Genomic DNA, 18,527 nt, shown 5'->3' with positions numbered 1-18,527 from the left:
GGTTTGCGTACAAGTCTTGGGCGTTTTATATTTTCTACAATTTCATGACATTTGTTCCCTTAAGCTAATAATTGACATGTTATAATCTCAACTACTTTGATGTGTACGTTAACTTAGAGTTTCGAGTAGAAATAAAATAATTTCTTTATTTAACTTTAACAAATTGACAAGTTCAAATGTGTGTATCAATTTATACACGTCTCTCCATCGCTCCCACCACTTTGGACTATTTTCCTCCATGTTTGGATCTTGAATTCTCCCAAATTCAAAATTATGTATTTTTCATGATTTGATTTGACTTTATTTTAAAATATTTGAATTTTTGCAGATGCATGTCATCATGTAAAAGAATCAGGTCCAGACAAATGAATAAATATTTGGACTTTTATTCGGGTTAAAAATTAGTGTTTGAGTTTGACTTAATTAGTGAGTACAAATCAAACTCGAAGCAGACCTTATTAGAAATTTTATTAATTTAATTAAAAATTTTTTTTTGAATAATTGAATGTGACTGGACTTCATTTTCTATGTTCAACGCAATCAACTCAAAAGGATTTGTATGAATTTATCACAAATAGAATACTAGATAATTTAATTTGTTTTTTCAACCATTATTATTATGAATGATTTCGGACATACAAGTACTTTTTCTTTGTCTTTTGTATTTTGGACTAGGTTTTGTTGCCTTAACCAAGTCCGAAACGGCACCGTATTGGACACGCGAAAGCTACCAGAAGGAGGGTCCAAAAGACAGTATAATACGTGGGCCGTATGATGGTGGGCCGGACTATCACCTTATTTAATTCTATTTCCAGGATTCACTGCGACAGATGGCGCTACTACCACTTGTCCCAATCGCTCACTCGTTTCGATGTTACCAATAAAATGCATCTTCTCCAACTCTCTAAATATGATCATGAAATATTGAAATTTCATAATAAAAACAAGGGATAATTACGTTTACATAAATTATTATTGTATTTTGAAATAGTACAAAAATCACTCATAGCTGTTTTAGCCAACCTTTAAAATAATTTTTCTAAAATAGAAATGCCCGTAGGGTGTTTCTATAATTATCAAAAGATAGAAAATGTGCTAAAGTAATATTTATAAAGATGAGACGTATGATCCCGTATTTTTTTTTATTATTTATACTAATTTTTAATTATTTATTAACTTTTTTTTATTGAATTCCTATATAAAATTACAACTTAATAATTAAAATATTCAATTAACATATAAATAAAGTTAGTCAATAGATTATCAATTCAAATTTAAAAATTATCACACTTGTATAAATTATTTGAAACTATTAAAATTAGTTATTTTCTATTTTTATTTATAACTAAGTTTTACTAAATTAAAATTTTAAAATAATTTATGCATTTTATATAAATCTAATTAAAATTAATAAAATAAATTTATTTATTTATTAAAAAGATATTTTAATAAAACGGGGTTAGGGTGGGACGGTGTGGTTGGGGAAGAAGGATATTTTTTTCCAAATAAATAATTTAAAATATCCTATTAATAAATAAATTATTTATTCTATTAATTCTAATATAATTTATATAAAATACATAATTTTTTTTAATTTTAATTTTAGTAAAGTTTAGTTATAAATAAAATTAGATAATAAATAATCTTTTTTAATAATTTTAGGAGATAATTTATATATTAATTAAATAATTTAATTATTCAAAAAAAACAAAGTTAATATAATAATTTGCATTTAATTAAAAATAGTATAAATAACAAAAAAATATATATATGTGGTGACATTACTCATCTTCATAAATATTACTTGACATCCCTTCTATCTTTGGATAATTATAAAAATACCCCTAAGGCCATTTCTATCATTGAAAAATTATTTTAATAATTAACGTAGTCAACAAGGGTGTTTTTGGATTTTAAAGGCTGTCGAGGGTAATTTCTATGAATTTTTAAAAGGCAAGATAGTATGTTTAAAAGACAATAGATGAGGGATTGTAAATATAATTATCCTAAAAAAAATTATGAGTTTGAGTTTTTATTGTATTAGTGAATTGTAATAGTAATTATTGATTTAATTTAATATATTAATTACTTATATATATTTGATATTGATAGTGCATGTCATAGTGCTTATTCAATCTTGTGTGGATTGTTGATATGGTTTTAGAGATCCTATTTGAAATGTCATCCGGACTATTTGTCGACGATTCATGATATGGGCTTGATTGTGTTTGGACCTTTATTTTGATTGGTGAATCTCAGGCCCCTGGACTTTAATGAAAACCTACGAGTTCTTTTTTTTTTTTTATAATTTTTATTTTTCACCTGATGTGCAATTATATCGTAGGTAGAATTTCTATTTTATCATTTCACTAAAATCACAATTACATTACATATAAAAAGAAAATGCAGTCTTGATTCCAAATCCCAATAAAGTTTGAATTTCCTTCATAAGAAAAAAGCAAAAAAGAAAAAAGAAATACTAAAAGTAGGCTTGTTGGCAATACTACAATTATGTAATGTTTGAGGCAACAGCTTTTTGTGTTAGAAAATGTGAAAGGCAAATTAAAGTGTAGGAATGGTAAGAAGAAGAAGGGGACAGGTGTCCCCCCTTGAGTTGTTATCCGCTATACCAACCCCTAACATATAAAATATATAATAATAATATTATTATTTCTGTTTTTAATTAAGGGATGAGTGGACCTTCCCATGCCTACCATTTTTATACGTATTTTAGCCTTTCTTTTTCTGCTACCCCTCACATCATTCGCCTTCTACGTGGCGCATTCCCACTACATTTCGCCCCATTAAAATCTTCTTGTCCTACCTCTTAAGGCCTTGTTTGGAATTCTCTTCTCACTTAAACCATGTCCAGTGTTTAAAAACTACGTTGAGAAGGAAAAAATACTTAAGGTCTTAAGAAAATTCTTATCAAAATTAGATACGATTAATTACTTTACTTGAACATTATACGTTCGCAGGACAAGTATGTAATACTTGCTAAACAATTAGTTCAAATTTTATCAAACTCGATTTATGTTCTGAAGCATTAAAATAACATATTTAAGACATGAAGGATGAATATTTATAATTTTTTCTAGTGGTATAATTTTATGTTAACTGTAAATTTGAGTACATACTTGAATTTGATTCGTGGGAGGGCCAGATAAAAAGGGTGATTCCAAACTTATCCGGAATTTGAACTAGAGTTGAAGGGTAGCAGGTTTTGGGCGCGATGTTTAGGAGGATAACCCCACATTATAGACAAAAACACAAACGAGATGGCCAAACAGCCCCTAAGAAGAATACTGGTAGTCAACTGAGAGCCAAATTATGTGTGATGGGCACAGGGCTTGAGAGTGGGAAGGTACGGATGCTACGTGTTACTTGTCGAATATTGCCAGATTTCTATAGGAATGCATGAGAAGTAGGCTACACAGATAGTACTACTGCCTTTGTAGTTGGAACACTGTCCTTTGGCCGGCAGAGAGAGAGAGAGAGATGAGGCAAGAAGCAGCAGTAGTAAAAAGAAATGAAGTGAAGAGCAATGGAGTTGATGATGCATATGATTTGAGCAAGTATGGGTTCGGTGAATGTGAGATGGATTCTGGTTCTGGGGCGTCCAGATTGTTCTCTCTTTTGGCCTCTAAAGATCGTGACTTTCTCCTCTCTCCCTCTGGTTCTCAGGTAACTATTTTCATCTTCTTTTTGCTACTAAGTTTAGCTGAAAACTTCACAAAAGATTCAACTCTCTCTCTCTCTCTCTCTAGTGAGTGTGTGTGTGTGTGTGTGTGTGTGCAGTCTTCTCAAGTTTAATTTTTGTATGGTTAATTAGTTAAATTGAAGATTCGAAAGAAACAGGAATATCTGTATGTGGGTTGTTGCTGGATTCAATTTTGAGTGATTCTAGAAGCGTTTTCTTCTTTGAATCTCAAAAATCCTGCTGCAGAAACAATCTGGTAGAAGTTAACAGGTGACCGAACGAGCCCTTCCCTTTGGTGGGTGGGATGGGGATAACCCTGAAAATCCACTGGTCGACTTGATTAAGGAGACACCATACTGAAAGAAAACAAACCTGTGTTGTTCAGCGTTTTAAGCATGTGAATGAGTTCTTGCACTGTACTGCCTTCGCACCAACACCTGCTGGTTTCTCTTGATTATTCTTTGTAATTGCTCATGTTTGTCTAATTAAGTTTAACCAGGCTCAGTCTTTATTCTTCTGTCTTCTTTCTCGGTGGGGTGGTGGTGATGGAGGAGCTAATTAGTTACAGATCCGAGTTTTCTATTGCAAATCCTATTGCATCTTTTATTACAGTTAATATACGCACCGCACGTGTCAAAATTATTTTTCTGAAACCAGATATCTAATTTAACTTGTACACGTTACGTGCACGATCATAGATGTTTCAGAAGATCCAAAAGGATTTGCAGATCCGTAAATCGAGTCCGAGTTGCGACTGACTTAGATGCTTGTTCATGCTTTCTCCGTCGGTTTACTAACTTAATCAGGTAATTAGTCATCTGATTGTAAAGCTGGATATGTGTCCCAAGTTTCATGGAAGCCGAGATGAAAGACAGTGAAGAAACTCCATAATTCAAATAAGTCGACTGCAGGCCGGTTAATATTTTCCTGAATTTGATTATTGCACTATTTCAGATGGAAAACTTGGAAAAGACGAAAATTAGATTATGCTTTGTGCTGTTTGCATTTAGCTTTTTTGGTTGGTTTTTGTTTAGTTTTTATCCAACTTTAGTTGGTCTTCTACCATACTATATGGAGTCGTCATGGTTTCAAGTTCCCGTATTTGAGGCAGGTGAAAATCGCTGATCTTGAAGGTAAAATTGTTGGCATTTACTTCTCTGCTAACTGGTATCAGCCTTGCCATAAGTTCACCCCCGTACTGGCCAATGCTTACGAGCAGCTCAAGAATTCTGACCCCGGCTTTGAGATAGTCTTCGTGTCGTCGGACGAGGATGTCAATGCCTTTGATGACTACCGTAGTTCGATGCCGTGGCTTGCTGTTCCGTTTTCTGATTTGGAGTTGAAAAGAGCCTTGAGTCGGAGGTTTGATGTTGAAGGCATACCTTGCTTGATTATTCTGCAACCAAATAATTGTAAAGGAGATTCAATAGTTATAGATGGAGTGGATCTCATATATCGCTATGGGGTACAAGCTTATCCGTTTACAAAAGAGAGGGTCGAGGAGTTGCTCGAGAAGGAGAAGGACAAGCACGAAAATCAGACTCTCCGCGATTTGCTGACAAACCACGAAAGAGATTTTCTCATCAGTCACAAAATACCAAAACAGGTATTTGACTTGTAATGTTTTTGCCCAAAAGTTAACTGTATATGTTTACGACTGATGATCAGAAGACATTAAGAATATTGTTTACGTATTGTCTGTTTCAGGTGTCGGTGGCTTCATTAATCGGGAAGACAATTGGACTTTATTTCTCAGCTAAATGGTGCTTTCCAGGAGTAAAATTTACACCCAAATTAGCCTCCATCTACCAAAAGATCAACCAAGAATCGAGCCTCAACAGCCATCATCAGGACTTCGAAATAGTGTTTGTGTCGAGCGACCACGACCAAACATCTTTTCTGTCATACTTCCAGACCATGCCATGGCTGGCACTACCTTATGGTGATCCAAACATCAAAGCTCTCACTAAACATTTCGACATACGAGGAATCCCCAGCTTGGTTATTTTAGGCCCTGATGGAAAAACAGTGACCAAACAAGGAAGAAACCTGTTGAACCTGTACCAAGAAAATGCGTATCCATTTACAGAGGCCAGAGTAGAATTTCTGGAGAGACAAGCCGATGAAGCGGCCAAGAATCTTCCCAAATCCGAGTTCCATTCTGGGCACGGTCACAGGCTAACATTGGTGTCCCAAGGAAATGGAGGAGGCCCCTTCATATGTTGCGACTGTGACGAGCAAGGGTCAGGTTGGGCTTATCAGTGCATCGAGTGTGGCTATGAGGTGCATCCCAAGTGTGTGAGAGTCGTCGACAACGGCCCTTGACTTAGAGAGGGAAATACTTGGGGAATTCTACATCTCAAACAGAGATTTTTCTTGTATAATATGGCAGAATTGTGTGTCTTTTCTTGATGGTGCCGCTCTAATGTCATGTGGGGATCAGTGTTAACTTTGTCTCACTTGTGTATTAACATCGATGTTTTTCACCCCCGTGTTATGTGTTACTGCCAAGGAAAGGAAGTTATGGATTGAATCTTTTGTTGTAAATTTTATTTATTTTGTATTGCATTTACTATATACATATCATGCGAATAAAATAATATTATTTACTTATTTAAAGAAAGATTTTATACACGAGACGAGACGTGTATATATACTTGTCTGTAATAGAAAATTCAATCCACTCTAGATGTATTTAGACGAAGAATGTTTTTGTTGTCTAAGAACTAAGTGTTGCTTCTTTTCTAACCAATGCAACCAGATTTAAATGGTTCTACAAATGAATTTAAAATGTGTAATAATGATTTTAAAAAATGATTAAAATGAGACAGAAATTTTGGAGTTCATCACAGATTCGCAATATAGATAGTTGAAAATAAATTTAGTGAACTTAAAAATTTCAATTTCCAATGATTGATTAAAACAAACACAATTGATATCAATGGTTAATACTATTGATGGGGCTCTTTAGTACAAGTACTGAAAAAGACATTTACACCCAACCCCCTACAATCGACCGACCCGACAACCCAACATTGTACCCATTGATGGCTTGCCTATCTAAGGGTTTTGGAGCTGATACATGGCTCAATACGACTCAGATGAATGATTTTTATAAATAGGGGGTTATCTCTATTTGTAAGAATTCGTATTTATTATACGAAGATCGAGTTATACAACTTCAATTATCTTATTAATTATTCTAATTTTGGGAGTGACCCCAAAATTTAATTTTCTTACAATTTAACCCACTTATTTATCTAAATCGAGAATACGAAAGAGATAACATACCCAATACAAATATATTTTGACGAAACATGACCTCAATTCAAATCAGATATCAATAAAAATTCCCATGGTATATAAGGCGCAAATATTACATAATATAGTCCAAGGGTTAGATGCACAACTTATTGAGGTATTTGTTATATATAAGGTATAGTAGAGGGAGCGGAATGTAATAACCACAGATTTATGATTTCTTCAACCACTTAGAAGCTCCTAATTCAAAGGGTTGTTATGTGGATTGGAGTTTTTATTTTAAATTTTATTATATATTTATTCTATTTAATATATATATATATATATATATATATATATATGCTACTTCTATAAAATGTTAAGTTGTGAAGATTGATTTGAAGAAGAAAAGGACAACCTGATTAAACTTAGAAATCCCAAGTTGAGTTGGAGAAGGATAACCCGATTCAAAGTTGAGTTGGAGAAGGATAACCCGATTCAACTTAGAAATCCCAAGTTGAGTTGGAAAAAGGATAAGTCATGGCTATATATATACTACTCTTATTAGCATTGTTTTGTAGAGTAGAGTAGAGTAGAGTAGAGAGAAAAACATATAGGTTCTCTGTATAATCGATAGAAAGAGTTGAGACGAGAGTGAGTGTTGTCTTCACGTGTGGTGAAGACTTACATACTAGTGTGTGTGCATTGTACTCCTCAATTTTCCTCCTCTTTGAGTGTTTTCTCCTGGCTTGGTATCGCCCCCAGACGTAGGATTTATATCGAAACTGGGTTAACAAATTCGTGTGTCTTTTATCGCCTTCATATTCCAGCCTGTTGTCCATCTTAACCCGATCCATTTCCTAACAACTGGTATCAAGAGCCTGGTTCAAGGAGTTAAGATGGAGGGAAAGTTTCCAGTCGAATGGTTCAATGGTTCCGACTTTGGGTTTTGGCGTATGCAGATGGAGGCCTACCTGTACGGGAAGGACCTATACGAACCACTTGCAGAGAAGTCCGAGAAGACGGGTGATGAAGAATGGAAGGTGCTCGATCGAAAGGCGATGAGCGCAATAATCCTGTCGCTCTCTCAGAATGTCGCCTATCATGTGAAGGGAGCGAAGAGCACGAAGGAAGTCCTACAGACTCTTGCCGATATGTACGAGAAACCCTCAGCAATGAACAAGGTCATGCTGATGAAGAAACTATTCAGGTTGCAGATGGAGGAGAGGAAGTCGGTGGCCGATCACTTCAATGACTTCAACCAACTCACGACACAGCTGGCATCTGTGGATATCGTGTTTGACGATGAGGTAAAAGCGTTAATTTTGCTCTCATCTTTACCTGACAGTTGGGATGTGGTTGTAACTTCGGTAAGCACTTCGTCTGTGAAGGAGAAGATGAAGTTCGACAACATCAGGAACATAATGTTGAACGAGGAAACCCGTAGAAAGCAAACGGGTGGATCATCTGGCTCTGCACTACATACAGAGTCCAGAGGGAGACCTGACACACGGGGTAAATACCGTGGAAGGTCAAGGTCCAGGGGGAAGAACAAGGGCAAGAAGGAGATGGTGTGCTGGAACTGCGAGAAGCCCGGACACATGAAAAGCGAATGTCGGGCGCCAAAGAAGGAAAAGGAGGGCCGGACAGCGAATGTCGCGACGGAAGAGATCACGGATGCACTCTTGTTGAGTGTGAGCAGTTCTTCCGATGATTGGGTTGTGGATTCAGGGGCCTCATTCCACTCATGCAGCAACAAAGACATCATGGAGCCATACACCTCAGGTGATTTTGGCTTAGTTTATCTTGCAGATAACAAACCCCTCAAGATTGTAGGAAAGGGAGATGTGCGGATCAAATCAACGAATGGGTCATGCTGGACCCTACATGATGTGAGACACATACCAGGACTGAAGAGAAACTTGATCTCAGTTGGACAGCTGGGTAGTGATGGATTCCACACGACGTTTGGAGACGCGAAGTGGAAGATCAGTCGGGGAGCAATGACTTTGGCGCGAGGATTAAAGTCGGGAACGCTCTACATGGCTGGAGGATCCAGTTCAAACATCCCCTTTGCAGGAACTGTATCGCAGGCTAACCTGTGGCACAATCGCTTGGGCCACATGAGCGAGAATGGAATGAACGTGCTGAAGTCGAAAGGACGGTTGCCCGAGTTAAAATCGGTAGAGGTGGGTCATTATGAACATTGCGTGTTCAGAAAGAAGAAGCGGGTGAGCTTCTTGACCACAGGAAGAACTCCGAGAAAAGAAAAGTTGGAGCTTGTTCACACCGATTTGTGGGGGCCAGCACCAGTGTCATCTCTTAGTGGATCAACGTACTACATGACATTCGTCGATGACTCCACTAGAAAGATATGGGTGCATTTCTTAAAAAGAAAATCTGATGCCTTTGATACATTCAGGAGATGGAGGGCACTAGTGGAAAATGAGACAGGTCTACAAGTGAAATGTCTCAGATCGGATAACGGTGGCGAGTACAGCAGTGAAGGTATCAAGAATTACTGCGCCGACCATGGAATCCGAATGCAGAAAACAATCTCGGGGACACCTCAGCAAAATGGCGTTGCTAAGAGGATGAACAGAACACTGAATGAGCGTGCGAGATGCATGCGATTGAAGAGCGGACTACCAAAGATGTTTTGGGCAGATGCAGTCAACACGGCTGCTTTCTTGATCAATCGAGGGCCTTCTGTCCCGTTGAACAACAGGATACCAGAAGAGGTATGGAGTGGTAAGAAAGTGGATCTTTCTTTCTTACGTACGTTTGGTTGTTCAGCCTATATTTTGAACGATGATCGGACTAAGCTGGATGCTAAGTCGATTAAATGTACATTCATTGGGTATGGGACTGACGAATTTGGGTATAGATTTTGGGATGATCAAAACCGGAAAATAATTCGTAGCAGGAATGTTATATTCAATGAGGATGTAATGTACAACGACAGGAAGGTAAGCCTGGACGATGACAAGAAGGAAAGGGAATTTGTTGATCTCGACATTTCAAATTCCGGGATCATGAGACCAGCAGATACGGATTCAGTGGGAGTTCAGACGGACGAAATCGAACATACAGAGATAGAGCCAAAACCAGTATCGGAGGAACCGATTACTGAAAGCAGCACACCCTTGGCACTGGGTCGAGAACCGAGGCTGAGAAGGGCCCCAGATAGGTACTCCCCCTCTCTTTATTACTTGTTTTTGTCTGATTGTGGAGAACCCGAATGTTACGCAGAGGCAGTCATGAAAATCACAAGGGACAAAGGTATTGGTAAATTATGGTTATCTCAATCTGATTATATTGAGAAGGTATTATGCAGATTCAAGATGGAAAATGCAAAACCGGTTGGAACGCCATTGGGAAATCAGTTCAAACTATCCAACAGTAATTCGCCCCAGACTGACTCCGAACGTGCAAAGATGAGAGTCACACCGTATGTCTCAGCAATTGGGAGCCTGGTGTATGCTATGATCTGTACTCGACCGGATATAGCACATGCAGTGGGAGTAGTTAGCCGTTTTATGAGCAATCCAGGAGTGATGCACTGGGAAGCTGTGAAATGGATTCTTAGGTACCTAAGGGGTACTAAGGACCGAGCATTGGTGTTTGGTAAGGGCAAGCTTACCTTGTTTGGGTTTGTTGACGCTGATTTTGCAGGGAGTGACTGTGACAAAAGGAGGAGCACTACAGGGTACGTGTTCACATATGGCGGTACAGCCGTATCCTGGGTCTCAAAGCTGCAGAAGGTTGTCACACTGTCCACGACGGAAGCTGAGTACGTGGCAGTTACTGAGGCGGCTAAGGAGCTCATTTGGCTGCAACACTTCTTGGGTGAATTAGGGAAACCTCAGGCAGATGTGATTCTTCATAGCGATAGCCAGAGTGCGATCCATCTGGCAAAGAATCCCGCGTTCCATTCGGGGACAAAGCACATCGAGATCAAGTACCATTTCATCCGACAACTTATGGAGAAGAAGGCACTGCAGCTGGAGAAGATCCAAGGAGAAAAGAATCCTGCGGACATGCTGACCAAGGCGGTTGCGATGGAGAAGTTGAAGCTGCGTACGGCTTCGACTGGCCTTGATGACTAGAGTGGACAAACCCGGCAGTACCAAAAAAGAAGTGGAGAAAAGCTAATCAATCTTCAAGTGGGAGATTGTTAAGTTATGAAGATTGATTTGAAGAAGAAAAGGATAACCTGATTCAACTTAGAAATCCCAAGTTGAGTTGGAGAAGGATAACCCGATTCAAAGTTGAGTTGGAGAAGGATAACCCGATTCAACTTAGAAATCCCAAGTTGAGTTGGAAAAAGGATAAGTCATGGCTATATATATACTACTTTTATTAGCATTGTTTTGTAGAGTAGAGTAGAGTAGAGTAAAGAGAAAAACATATAGGTTCTCTGTATAATCGTGAGAAAGAGTTGAGACGAGAGTGAGTGTTGTCTTCACGTGTGGTGAAGACTTACATACTAGTGTGTGTGCGTTGTACTCCTCAATTTTCCTCCTCTTTGAATGTTTTCTCCTGACTTGGTATCGCCCCCAGACATAGGATTTATATCCAAACTGGGTTAATAAATTCGTGTGTCTTTTATCGCCTTCATATTCCAGCCTGTTGTCCATCTTAACCCGATTCATTTCCTAACATAAAATAGTTTCTTAACTAAAATTAATAATATAATCTTTCAATACTTTAATATTTTCAATAGAAAATTCAATCCATTTGCATTGAGATCTTGGCTTACATCTTGTTCGGATTAAATGTAATTAAAAATTACAAAACATATTTACTACTTTAAAAGGATGAATGACTAAAATGTCAAAATACAAAAAACACAGAATCAAAAATTTGCTTCCATGCTGGTAGAAATTGATTGATGGAAATAAAAATCCTAAATTAAAATAAAAAAAAGGCACATGCATGCCCTTTTTCGGCATCATTTGCAAAGCTCATATGAAAGACCAAAATTAAAAAGTTATAGAAATTATTTATTATCCTAAAAGATAAAAGACTAAAACGATAAAATGCAAAAAATAGAAGACAAATATTACATTTTAGCCGAGCTTGTTATGATACTTCGGGCTTAACAAGTGTTGTCTACTTGTTGGCATGATCGGTCTCACTGGGCGAGGTCATTAATTTGGCCCGGGGCTTCGATTCTGGAGCAAAAATTATGAGCATCGGGCAAGTCAGGTTTGAAATATATGAACAAGTAAATGTCTTAAAATTGACATGAAAGGTTGAAAATGGAAGACGATCGCCACATCCGTAGGACTTAAACTCACTCAGATTTGGTTTCTCAATGAACAACCGTCAGATTTACTTAAATACAAGTAAGAATTATACGCTATGTTTATTTTCATTTTTAAGTTATCTTCGGGACGAGTCAAAACATACCCAATGTTTGCCATCATTCAAAAACACCTTATCTAGGTGTTTTAAACTGTTTTAGCATAAATACATACATATACATAAATATATATAAAAAGACATGATTTGACTATGAATTGACAATGAATAGTAATTTTTGTCTCTCAAAATACAACATTAAACATACAATACTTATTTTAAATTATCTTAAAAAACAAATCCAAACATATATATTATCTCTAACACACACTTATTTATCTTTACTTTTCTCTGTCTATTTCCACAAAACACAACAAAACACTTCGAAAACGAATCCAAACATTATGATAGATTGTATGTCGGTTCATAAGTTGTCCAAACATTATTAGCACTAATTTGCACCTTTTATTAGCACTGAAATACAATTTGCGAATCCGTTCATACGCTGTCCCAACATTATTTGATGGAAATAAAAAGGGTCCAAACATGATCATGTGAAAAATATTGAGTTATGTACAACGCTCGGTCGAGTCTTTTCTCACATAATAATTGATGAGATATTGCACATGTTATTCGTCCGTCCTCAGTTGTTCAGAGAAATCGACCGTTCCTTTTTTCATCATAGCCGCGAATTCTTCGTAATTGATCCTCCCGTCCTACGGACCAAAAATGATCGATTCATCACATTTCATGTCCAGATATGGTACTCAAAACAATTCGAAAACATCCCTAATTAATTATCTTACTTTGTCAGTGTCGACATCATCAAGAACCTCATCGATTGTCGCCTCGTCCCCCATCCCATATTGTTGCATGGCATGTCTCAGCTCATCTCTTGTAATATATCTGACGAGCGAAAACGTTAATTTACAAGTCTTTCCAGGACTAAGCGTTCAAAATGAGAATCGAAGAAATATATGTACCCGCTATTATCCTTGTCAAAATACTGAAAAGCCTTGTACAGATTCTCTTCTTTCTCCAGTCTATGCCGATGCATGGTCGCAGTAATAAACTCAATGTAGTCTATGGTCCCGTTCTTGTCAACATCGGCCTGGATAAGGAAAGAACAGTACCGTTCAGGCAATAAATTTAAAATTTGCACCAATGCAAGATGAGAGAGTGCAGAAATTCTTACAGCTTCCATCAGTTGTTTTATTTCAGCTTCACTAAGCTTGGATCCCAGCTTAGACAACCCTGTCCTGAGTTCTTCATATGTAATAGTACCACTTCCATCAGTATCCATATTGTTGAACATTTGTCTTAGTCCCTTGATTTCTTCTTCAGACAGGTTTTCAGCAATAACCTTTCAAGTATTAATCCATATTACTCCTATCGTTGCGTCTTACCCTCGACAGAAAATTCAATAATCAACGATAATTTCGGTACCTTGAGTGCGAGCTTTTTCAGCTTGTTCATCGCCCTGAATTGCTTCATCCTGATTAGAACAGCACTGTCAATCGGTCTGTCTGATGCTTCGCCGTCTTTCTTCAGCCAAGGATGCTCTGGTAATAAACAGACAAATCAAAATACACCAATGACGGGAGTGATTTTATCATATATATGTTAACTTGAGAGTAAAAAAATCATTTACATAGCTACAAATATTTTGATCTACTGACCAAGAGCTTCCGCAGCAGTAATTCTTTTTCTTGGATCCATGGTCAACATTTTAGTGATGAGATCCTTTGCTCCAGCTGATATAGAAGGCCAGGGAGAGGTCTGAAGGTCTACATGACCCTTCAAGATTTCCTCATATATACCTTTCTCTGTCTCTGAAATACAAACGATTCTTACATCATCAGTAAACTTCTCTACCATCAAGAGTTACTAATCTGGTAACCTGTAGTTTATGACAAGAACGTCGTATAAGAATGTGCTATTCCCGAAGAGGTTTCTGTTGTTTTATGACCCTTTCAGGCAGCATACGTAAAAGAGCCACTACGAAAATATAAATTCTAACTTGTCGAAATAACGGCTAATAGTCGTTGTACACCAGTACTTGTTGTACCGAGCTTATCAAGTTAATAAGTGTTTACTTAACTTACCAGCCCAGAAGGGTGGAAATCCACTTAAAAGTATGTACAAAATGACTCCAGCGCTCCAGACATCAATCTCCTTGCCGTACTTTCTTCCCAGAACTTCAGGCGCCACATAATAAGCACTCCCGACAACATCTCTATAGACTTTTCCTGGAAAATATTTGTCCAAAGGGAATTGCAGCACAACTCAAAATCTTATGCAACTTTGCTAGAAATGTAATTGATTGAATAACATTAAGAATTGATATCATATTAGCTTTCTCCAAAATCAAAACATTCCCAAATATTTCCAGAAGAGTATATCGATTTCACATATGGGATTATCCAAATATTGTTAAACATTATGTTGGGGTTTTATTCACACAGAATGAAATGTGGCGATTCTTTTTTTTCTTAACAATCAAAGTTAAAATCAAATTTTGTTGAACTGATTCAGTTACATAACAAGTAGAATTTATTTGTTGTATGATTGACAACTCTTTTTGAACTGTTCAAATTTGATCAAACAAATGTTAATTTAGAATTTTCCATAAGAACTATGAGCCCTTTCAATTACTCTTCTTTTTTCATAACCACAACAATGAGAAATTGTAAACCCATATTTCTTATACTTTAAGGCCCCGTTTACAATGGGGAATTGGGTCCTAGTCGCCCATACTTCACCAGATAGGGGTCTGGGTTTATTTATTGTGTGGGTTGTTGAGTTAGTCAACTCATATAATAAATTCAACTATACCCAACTCATAATAAGAAGATCTCAATATCACAAAAAAAAAAAAAAAAACAAATAAAACAAGCACATTCCAGCTTGGTCTGGTCCTCAATTAAGTCAGTCCATGGGTTGGCTCTAAATTTAAAAATGGACCCAATTGGACCTAAGACCGTCCTAAAACCAACCATGAACAGTAGTAGACCGATATTCTTGGATCGAACTTTTTTAGACTGATTTTTATAGATTTTGAACCGACCCAATCTACTGTGCACTTTGATCAATTGCCCCCATCCCCACTCGTTCGCCGTCTTCCTTCCACCTACCCATTGTCTTCTCCTATCCTTTTTGGGGCTTTTATTTCACTTTGAGGAAAAAAATGATCTTATAAATTTAAGGACATATATGTTATTTAGCATTTAAAATAGGTTATCATGTAAAGCAGATACTAGAATTAGTTTTGTTCAACCAAAAGAATATAACAAAGTATACTATCTATAATTAATCTATTTTTTTTTATAGTACATCTAATTCAAACTTATTTTATTATTCATTTATTTCTATAATAAAAGTAAACTGGGGCAAACTAGTTTTACTCTTACTTGATATTCATTATTGTATTTTTTATTTCATTTAATATATATAATCATCATATATATATTATAATTAAATATTAATTAAAATAAGATTACAGCAGAATTATTGTATTTTTTTTATTTCATTTAATATATATAATCATACTCTATATATTATAATTAAAATAAAAAATCACATATAATTGCCCACCAGCTAAGGGTAGCCCCCAAAACCCCACACCACTCCCACTCCCTCCAAAAGTAAAAAAGAAACATGAGGTTGAGGTTGACCTGTCCTTGTCCAGTTGACCTGGTCTTCTTGACCTAATCCTAAAGTGACATCCACATATTTTACCTGCAAAACTCATTTTCAAGTTTCAACCTGGAGCCAACTGATTTTTTTATTTTAAATTCTGTTGTATTTTTATTTTAATAACATTTAATTATAATATATATTATGATTATATATATTAAATAAAATAAAAAATAAATCAAACATCACAAACATCTGTCGCCATCAATAAGAAAACTTTATCTTATGTATGTCCTAATTCATCAATCGTCCATGCAAGTGCTCTCTTTTTCTATCTTTCACAAAGAAAATATCCCACTAGTCATTCATGCTATTTTATTTAAATCAGATCTAATCAAATTCAATCAATTGCATAAATAATGTATATATTGTTATATAATTGATTATTTTTTTTAAATTATGCACTAATCACATAATAATTGTATTATATTTATTTTGTAATTGATTTAAATATAATTTGATCAGACTTAAGTTAGAATTTCTCAATATTATTTATTCTTCACTCTTTTTAACATCTTCTTGATTTAGAAAAGAATTGTTAGAGTTAGTCCATGTAAAATAAATAAACCAATCAATACTTTCCAAATCAAGATAGGTACTGAAATAAAAAAATTAAAGAAAAAGGACTAATTTATATATAAGTATGGGAAATGATGGATAGCATTTTTTATTACAGAAAACGAGTCTTTGTAAACTTCAAAGTCTCCATTTGTTCATTAATAGGAAATAATTAAGACAGGACAGGACAGTTTCACAATCCCATGTAGCCTCCCGCACTATCATATATTATAAACTTGCACAACACAAAAGTGCTCTCAGGAAACTGTTGCAATTAAACAATCATATCTTTCCAGCAACCAATACTTTACAAGCAAGCAATAATTTCATTTTAAATCGAATTATCACTCAATATATATACCCATCAAACTTTTTTTGAACACAAGAAAACAACATTTATCTAAATTAATAAGAAACATTACAGGAAAAAAAAAAAAGAAGAATTTATTCCCTAAACTATTAATTACTACAACTTTAAAATCACGATAAATTAATATTATCGAACACATCAAATAAAATCTAGACAAAAACTTTAAATTTTTTTTGTTATAGTTAATCAATATTAATATTGACAATAATTTCACCCCATGTCCGAAATATTTATCATAATTTTTAATTGTAATTAATATTTTGATCATATTTGCAAAATTTGCTAATATGCGTTGCACAAATGCAGTTAATTAGTATTTGTTGCAAATTTTAATTCTTTATCATGATAATTAAGTGTAATGAAACCTGCATTTAAACTTTTCAAACTGACCTGACTCGATGAAAACTGAGAGCCCAAAATCAGTAGCCTTCAAGGGAGAATCCTCATCCCTATTCACCATCAAGAAATTCTCAGGCTTCAAGTCTCTATGCATCACTCCCATGAAATGACAAACATGAACCACATTCACAATCTGTCTCCCAAGTCTTGCAGCCTCCTTCTCAGAATAGCTCCCTCTCGCTGTAATCCGGTCGAAGAGCTCACCCCCGGAGCACAACTCCATAACCAAATACAGGTTTTTCTTGTCCTCATAAGCCCCTTTGAACTCAACGATGTTAGGCTGTCCGGTCAAGTGCTGCAGAATCATGATCTCCCTTCTTACATCTTCTATGTCCTTTTCAGTCACGAGCTTTCTTCTTGAAATGGACTTGCACGCGTATTTCAATCCGGTGGCTTTCTCTGTGCAGAGGTAGGTGATGCCGAACTGCCCTCTGCCCAGTTCTTTGTCAAGATCGTACAGTGTGGTTATGTCGATGCAAGGCTTACGGAGGACCGGCCCGATGTTGGGCGGCGACGGCGGCCGTGGTGCTGCGGTGGTTTGTCCTGGTGGTGGCAGTGCATGGTGGAGGGGAGGGGGTGGATTGTAGGGAGGAGAGGGGGAGTCTGATGGAGAGGATGATGATATGGGGATGTCCCTGGTTCTCTTGAATTTGGAGAAGCAAAATCCCATCTGGAAAAAAAAAATTATTTGTTTGAGTATGACTGTGTGTGTGTGTGTGTGAGAGAGAGAGAGAGAGTTGTTTCTTTTCTTTCTTTCCTTTTTTTTTTTTTTTATTTCTTGCTTTTTGGTTGGTGAGTAATGTGTGTGTTTGATGGAGGGAGAGTGGGAAAATGAGAGTTGTGAGATATGGGGGATATGAATATGAATACGATGTTGAACAACGGCGGTTCAATGTAAGAGAATAAAAATGGGGTGGGGTGCTACTTTTTAAGGTGCTTTGCTTTGGGGTTTGGTTGCTTGCCTTTGGTTGGTATTTTCTTCCGTGTTCTTCTTGCTTAGTTGCTTGGGATATATACCCTTCTCAAAAGAGCATAGACAAGGAAATACATTTTATAATTCTACTTCTTGCTTCAAACTTTGGTCTATGGAATTTTAATTAATTTATTACATTTGTCATGTTTAATATTAGATTGAGCCTTGAGTTCATCTCCTCTCTCCTCATGACTTCATTTCTACACTCAAATCTCAAAATTTGATATATACCCCGCAATCATCCTCCAATGCTTATATTAGTGAAATTTTTTTATTGAAGAAAA

At 36.2% G+C, this 18,527-nt stretch overlaps 2 protein-coding genes across 4 annotated transcripts; one reads left to right on the top strand and one right to left on the bottom strand.

Annotated features, from left to right (window-relative positions):
* The first annotated feature begins 3,325 nt into the window (after positions 1–3,325).
* On the top strand, positions 3,326–6,247 carry LOC105165973 (putative nucleoredoxin 2). Of its 2 annotated transcripts, none has more exons than XM_088882320.1 (3): positions 3,326–3,684; positions 4,808–5,306; positions 5,408–6,247. In XM_088882320.1, the coding sequence occupies exons 1-3, from the start codon at positions 3,578–3,580 to the stop codon at positions 6,023–6,025; spliced, it is 1,224 nt and encodes a 407-aa protein (XP_088738446.1). In that variant the 5' UTR covers positions 3,326–3,577; the 3' UTR covers positions 6,026–6,247. The 2 variants fall into 2 exon arrangements, with proteins under 2 accessions (XP_088738446.1, XP_011083440.1); XM_011085138.3 differs by having other exon boundaries at positions 3,332–3,684; positions 4,812–5,306.
* Positions 6,248–12,629: 6,382 nt separating this feature from the next.
* Positions 12,630–18,145, bottom strand: CPK29 (calcium-dependent protein kinase 29). 2 transcript variants are annotated; one of them, XM_011085137.3, is made up of 8 exons: positions 17,262–18,143; positions 14,353–14,496; positions 13,927–14,079; positions 13,694–13,809; positions 13,443–13,610; positions 13,231–13,358; positions 13,054–13,153; positions 12,630–12,963 (listed from the first exon to the last, which is right to left on the bottom strand). In XM_011085137.3, exons 1-8 carry the CDS (start codon positions 17,938–17,940, stop codon positions 12,877–12,879), a joined length of 1,575 nt encoding a protein of 524 aa, XP_011083439.1. In that variant the 5' UTR covers positions 17,941–18,143; the 3' UTR covers positions 12,630–12,876. The 2 variants fall into 2 exon arrangements, with proteins under 2 accessions (XP_011083439.1, XP_020550899.1); XM_020695240.2 differs by having other exon boundaries at positions 13,231–13,610; positions 17,262–18,145.
* Between the last annotated feature and the right edge of the window lie 382 nt (positions 18,146–18,527).

This window comes from Sesamum indicum, linkage group LG7 (genome assembly GCF_026168435.1).
Source record: "Sesamum indicum cultivar Baizhima isolate 11 linkage group LG7, ASM2616843v1, whole genome shotgun sequence".
In the NCBI taxonomy this organism is placed as follows: Eukaryota; Viridiplantae; Streptophyta; class Magnoliopsida; order Lamiales; family Pedaliaceae; genus Sesamum; species Sesamum indicum.
Note: the sequence above shows the minus strand (reverse complement) of the source record. Positions and strands in the feature narration are given on the sequence as shown.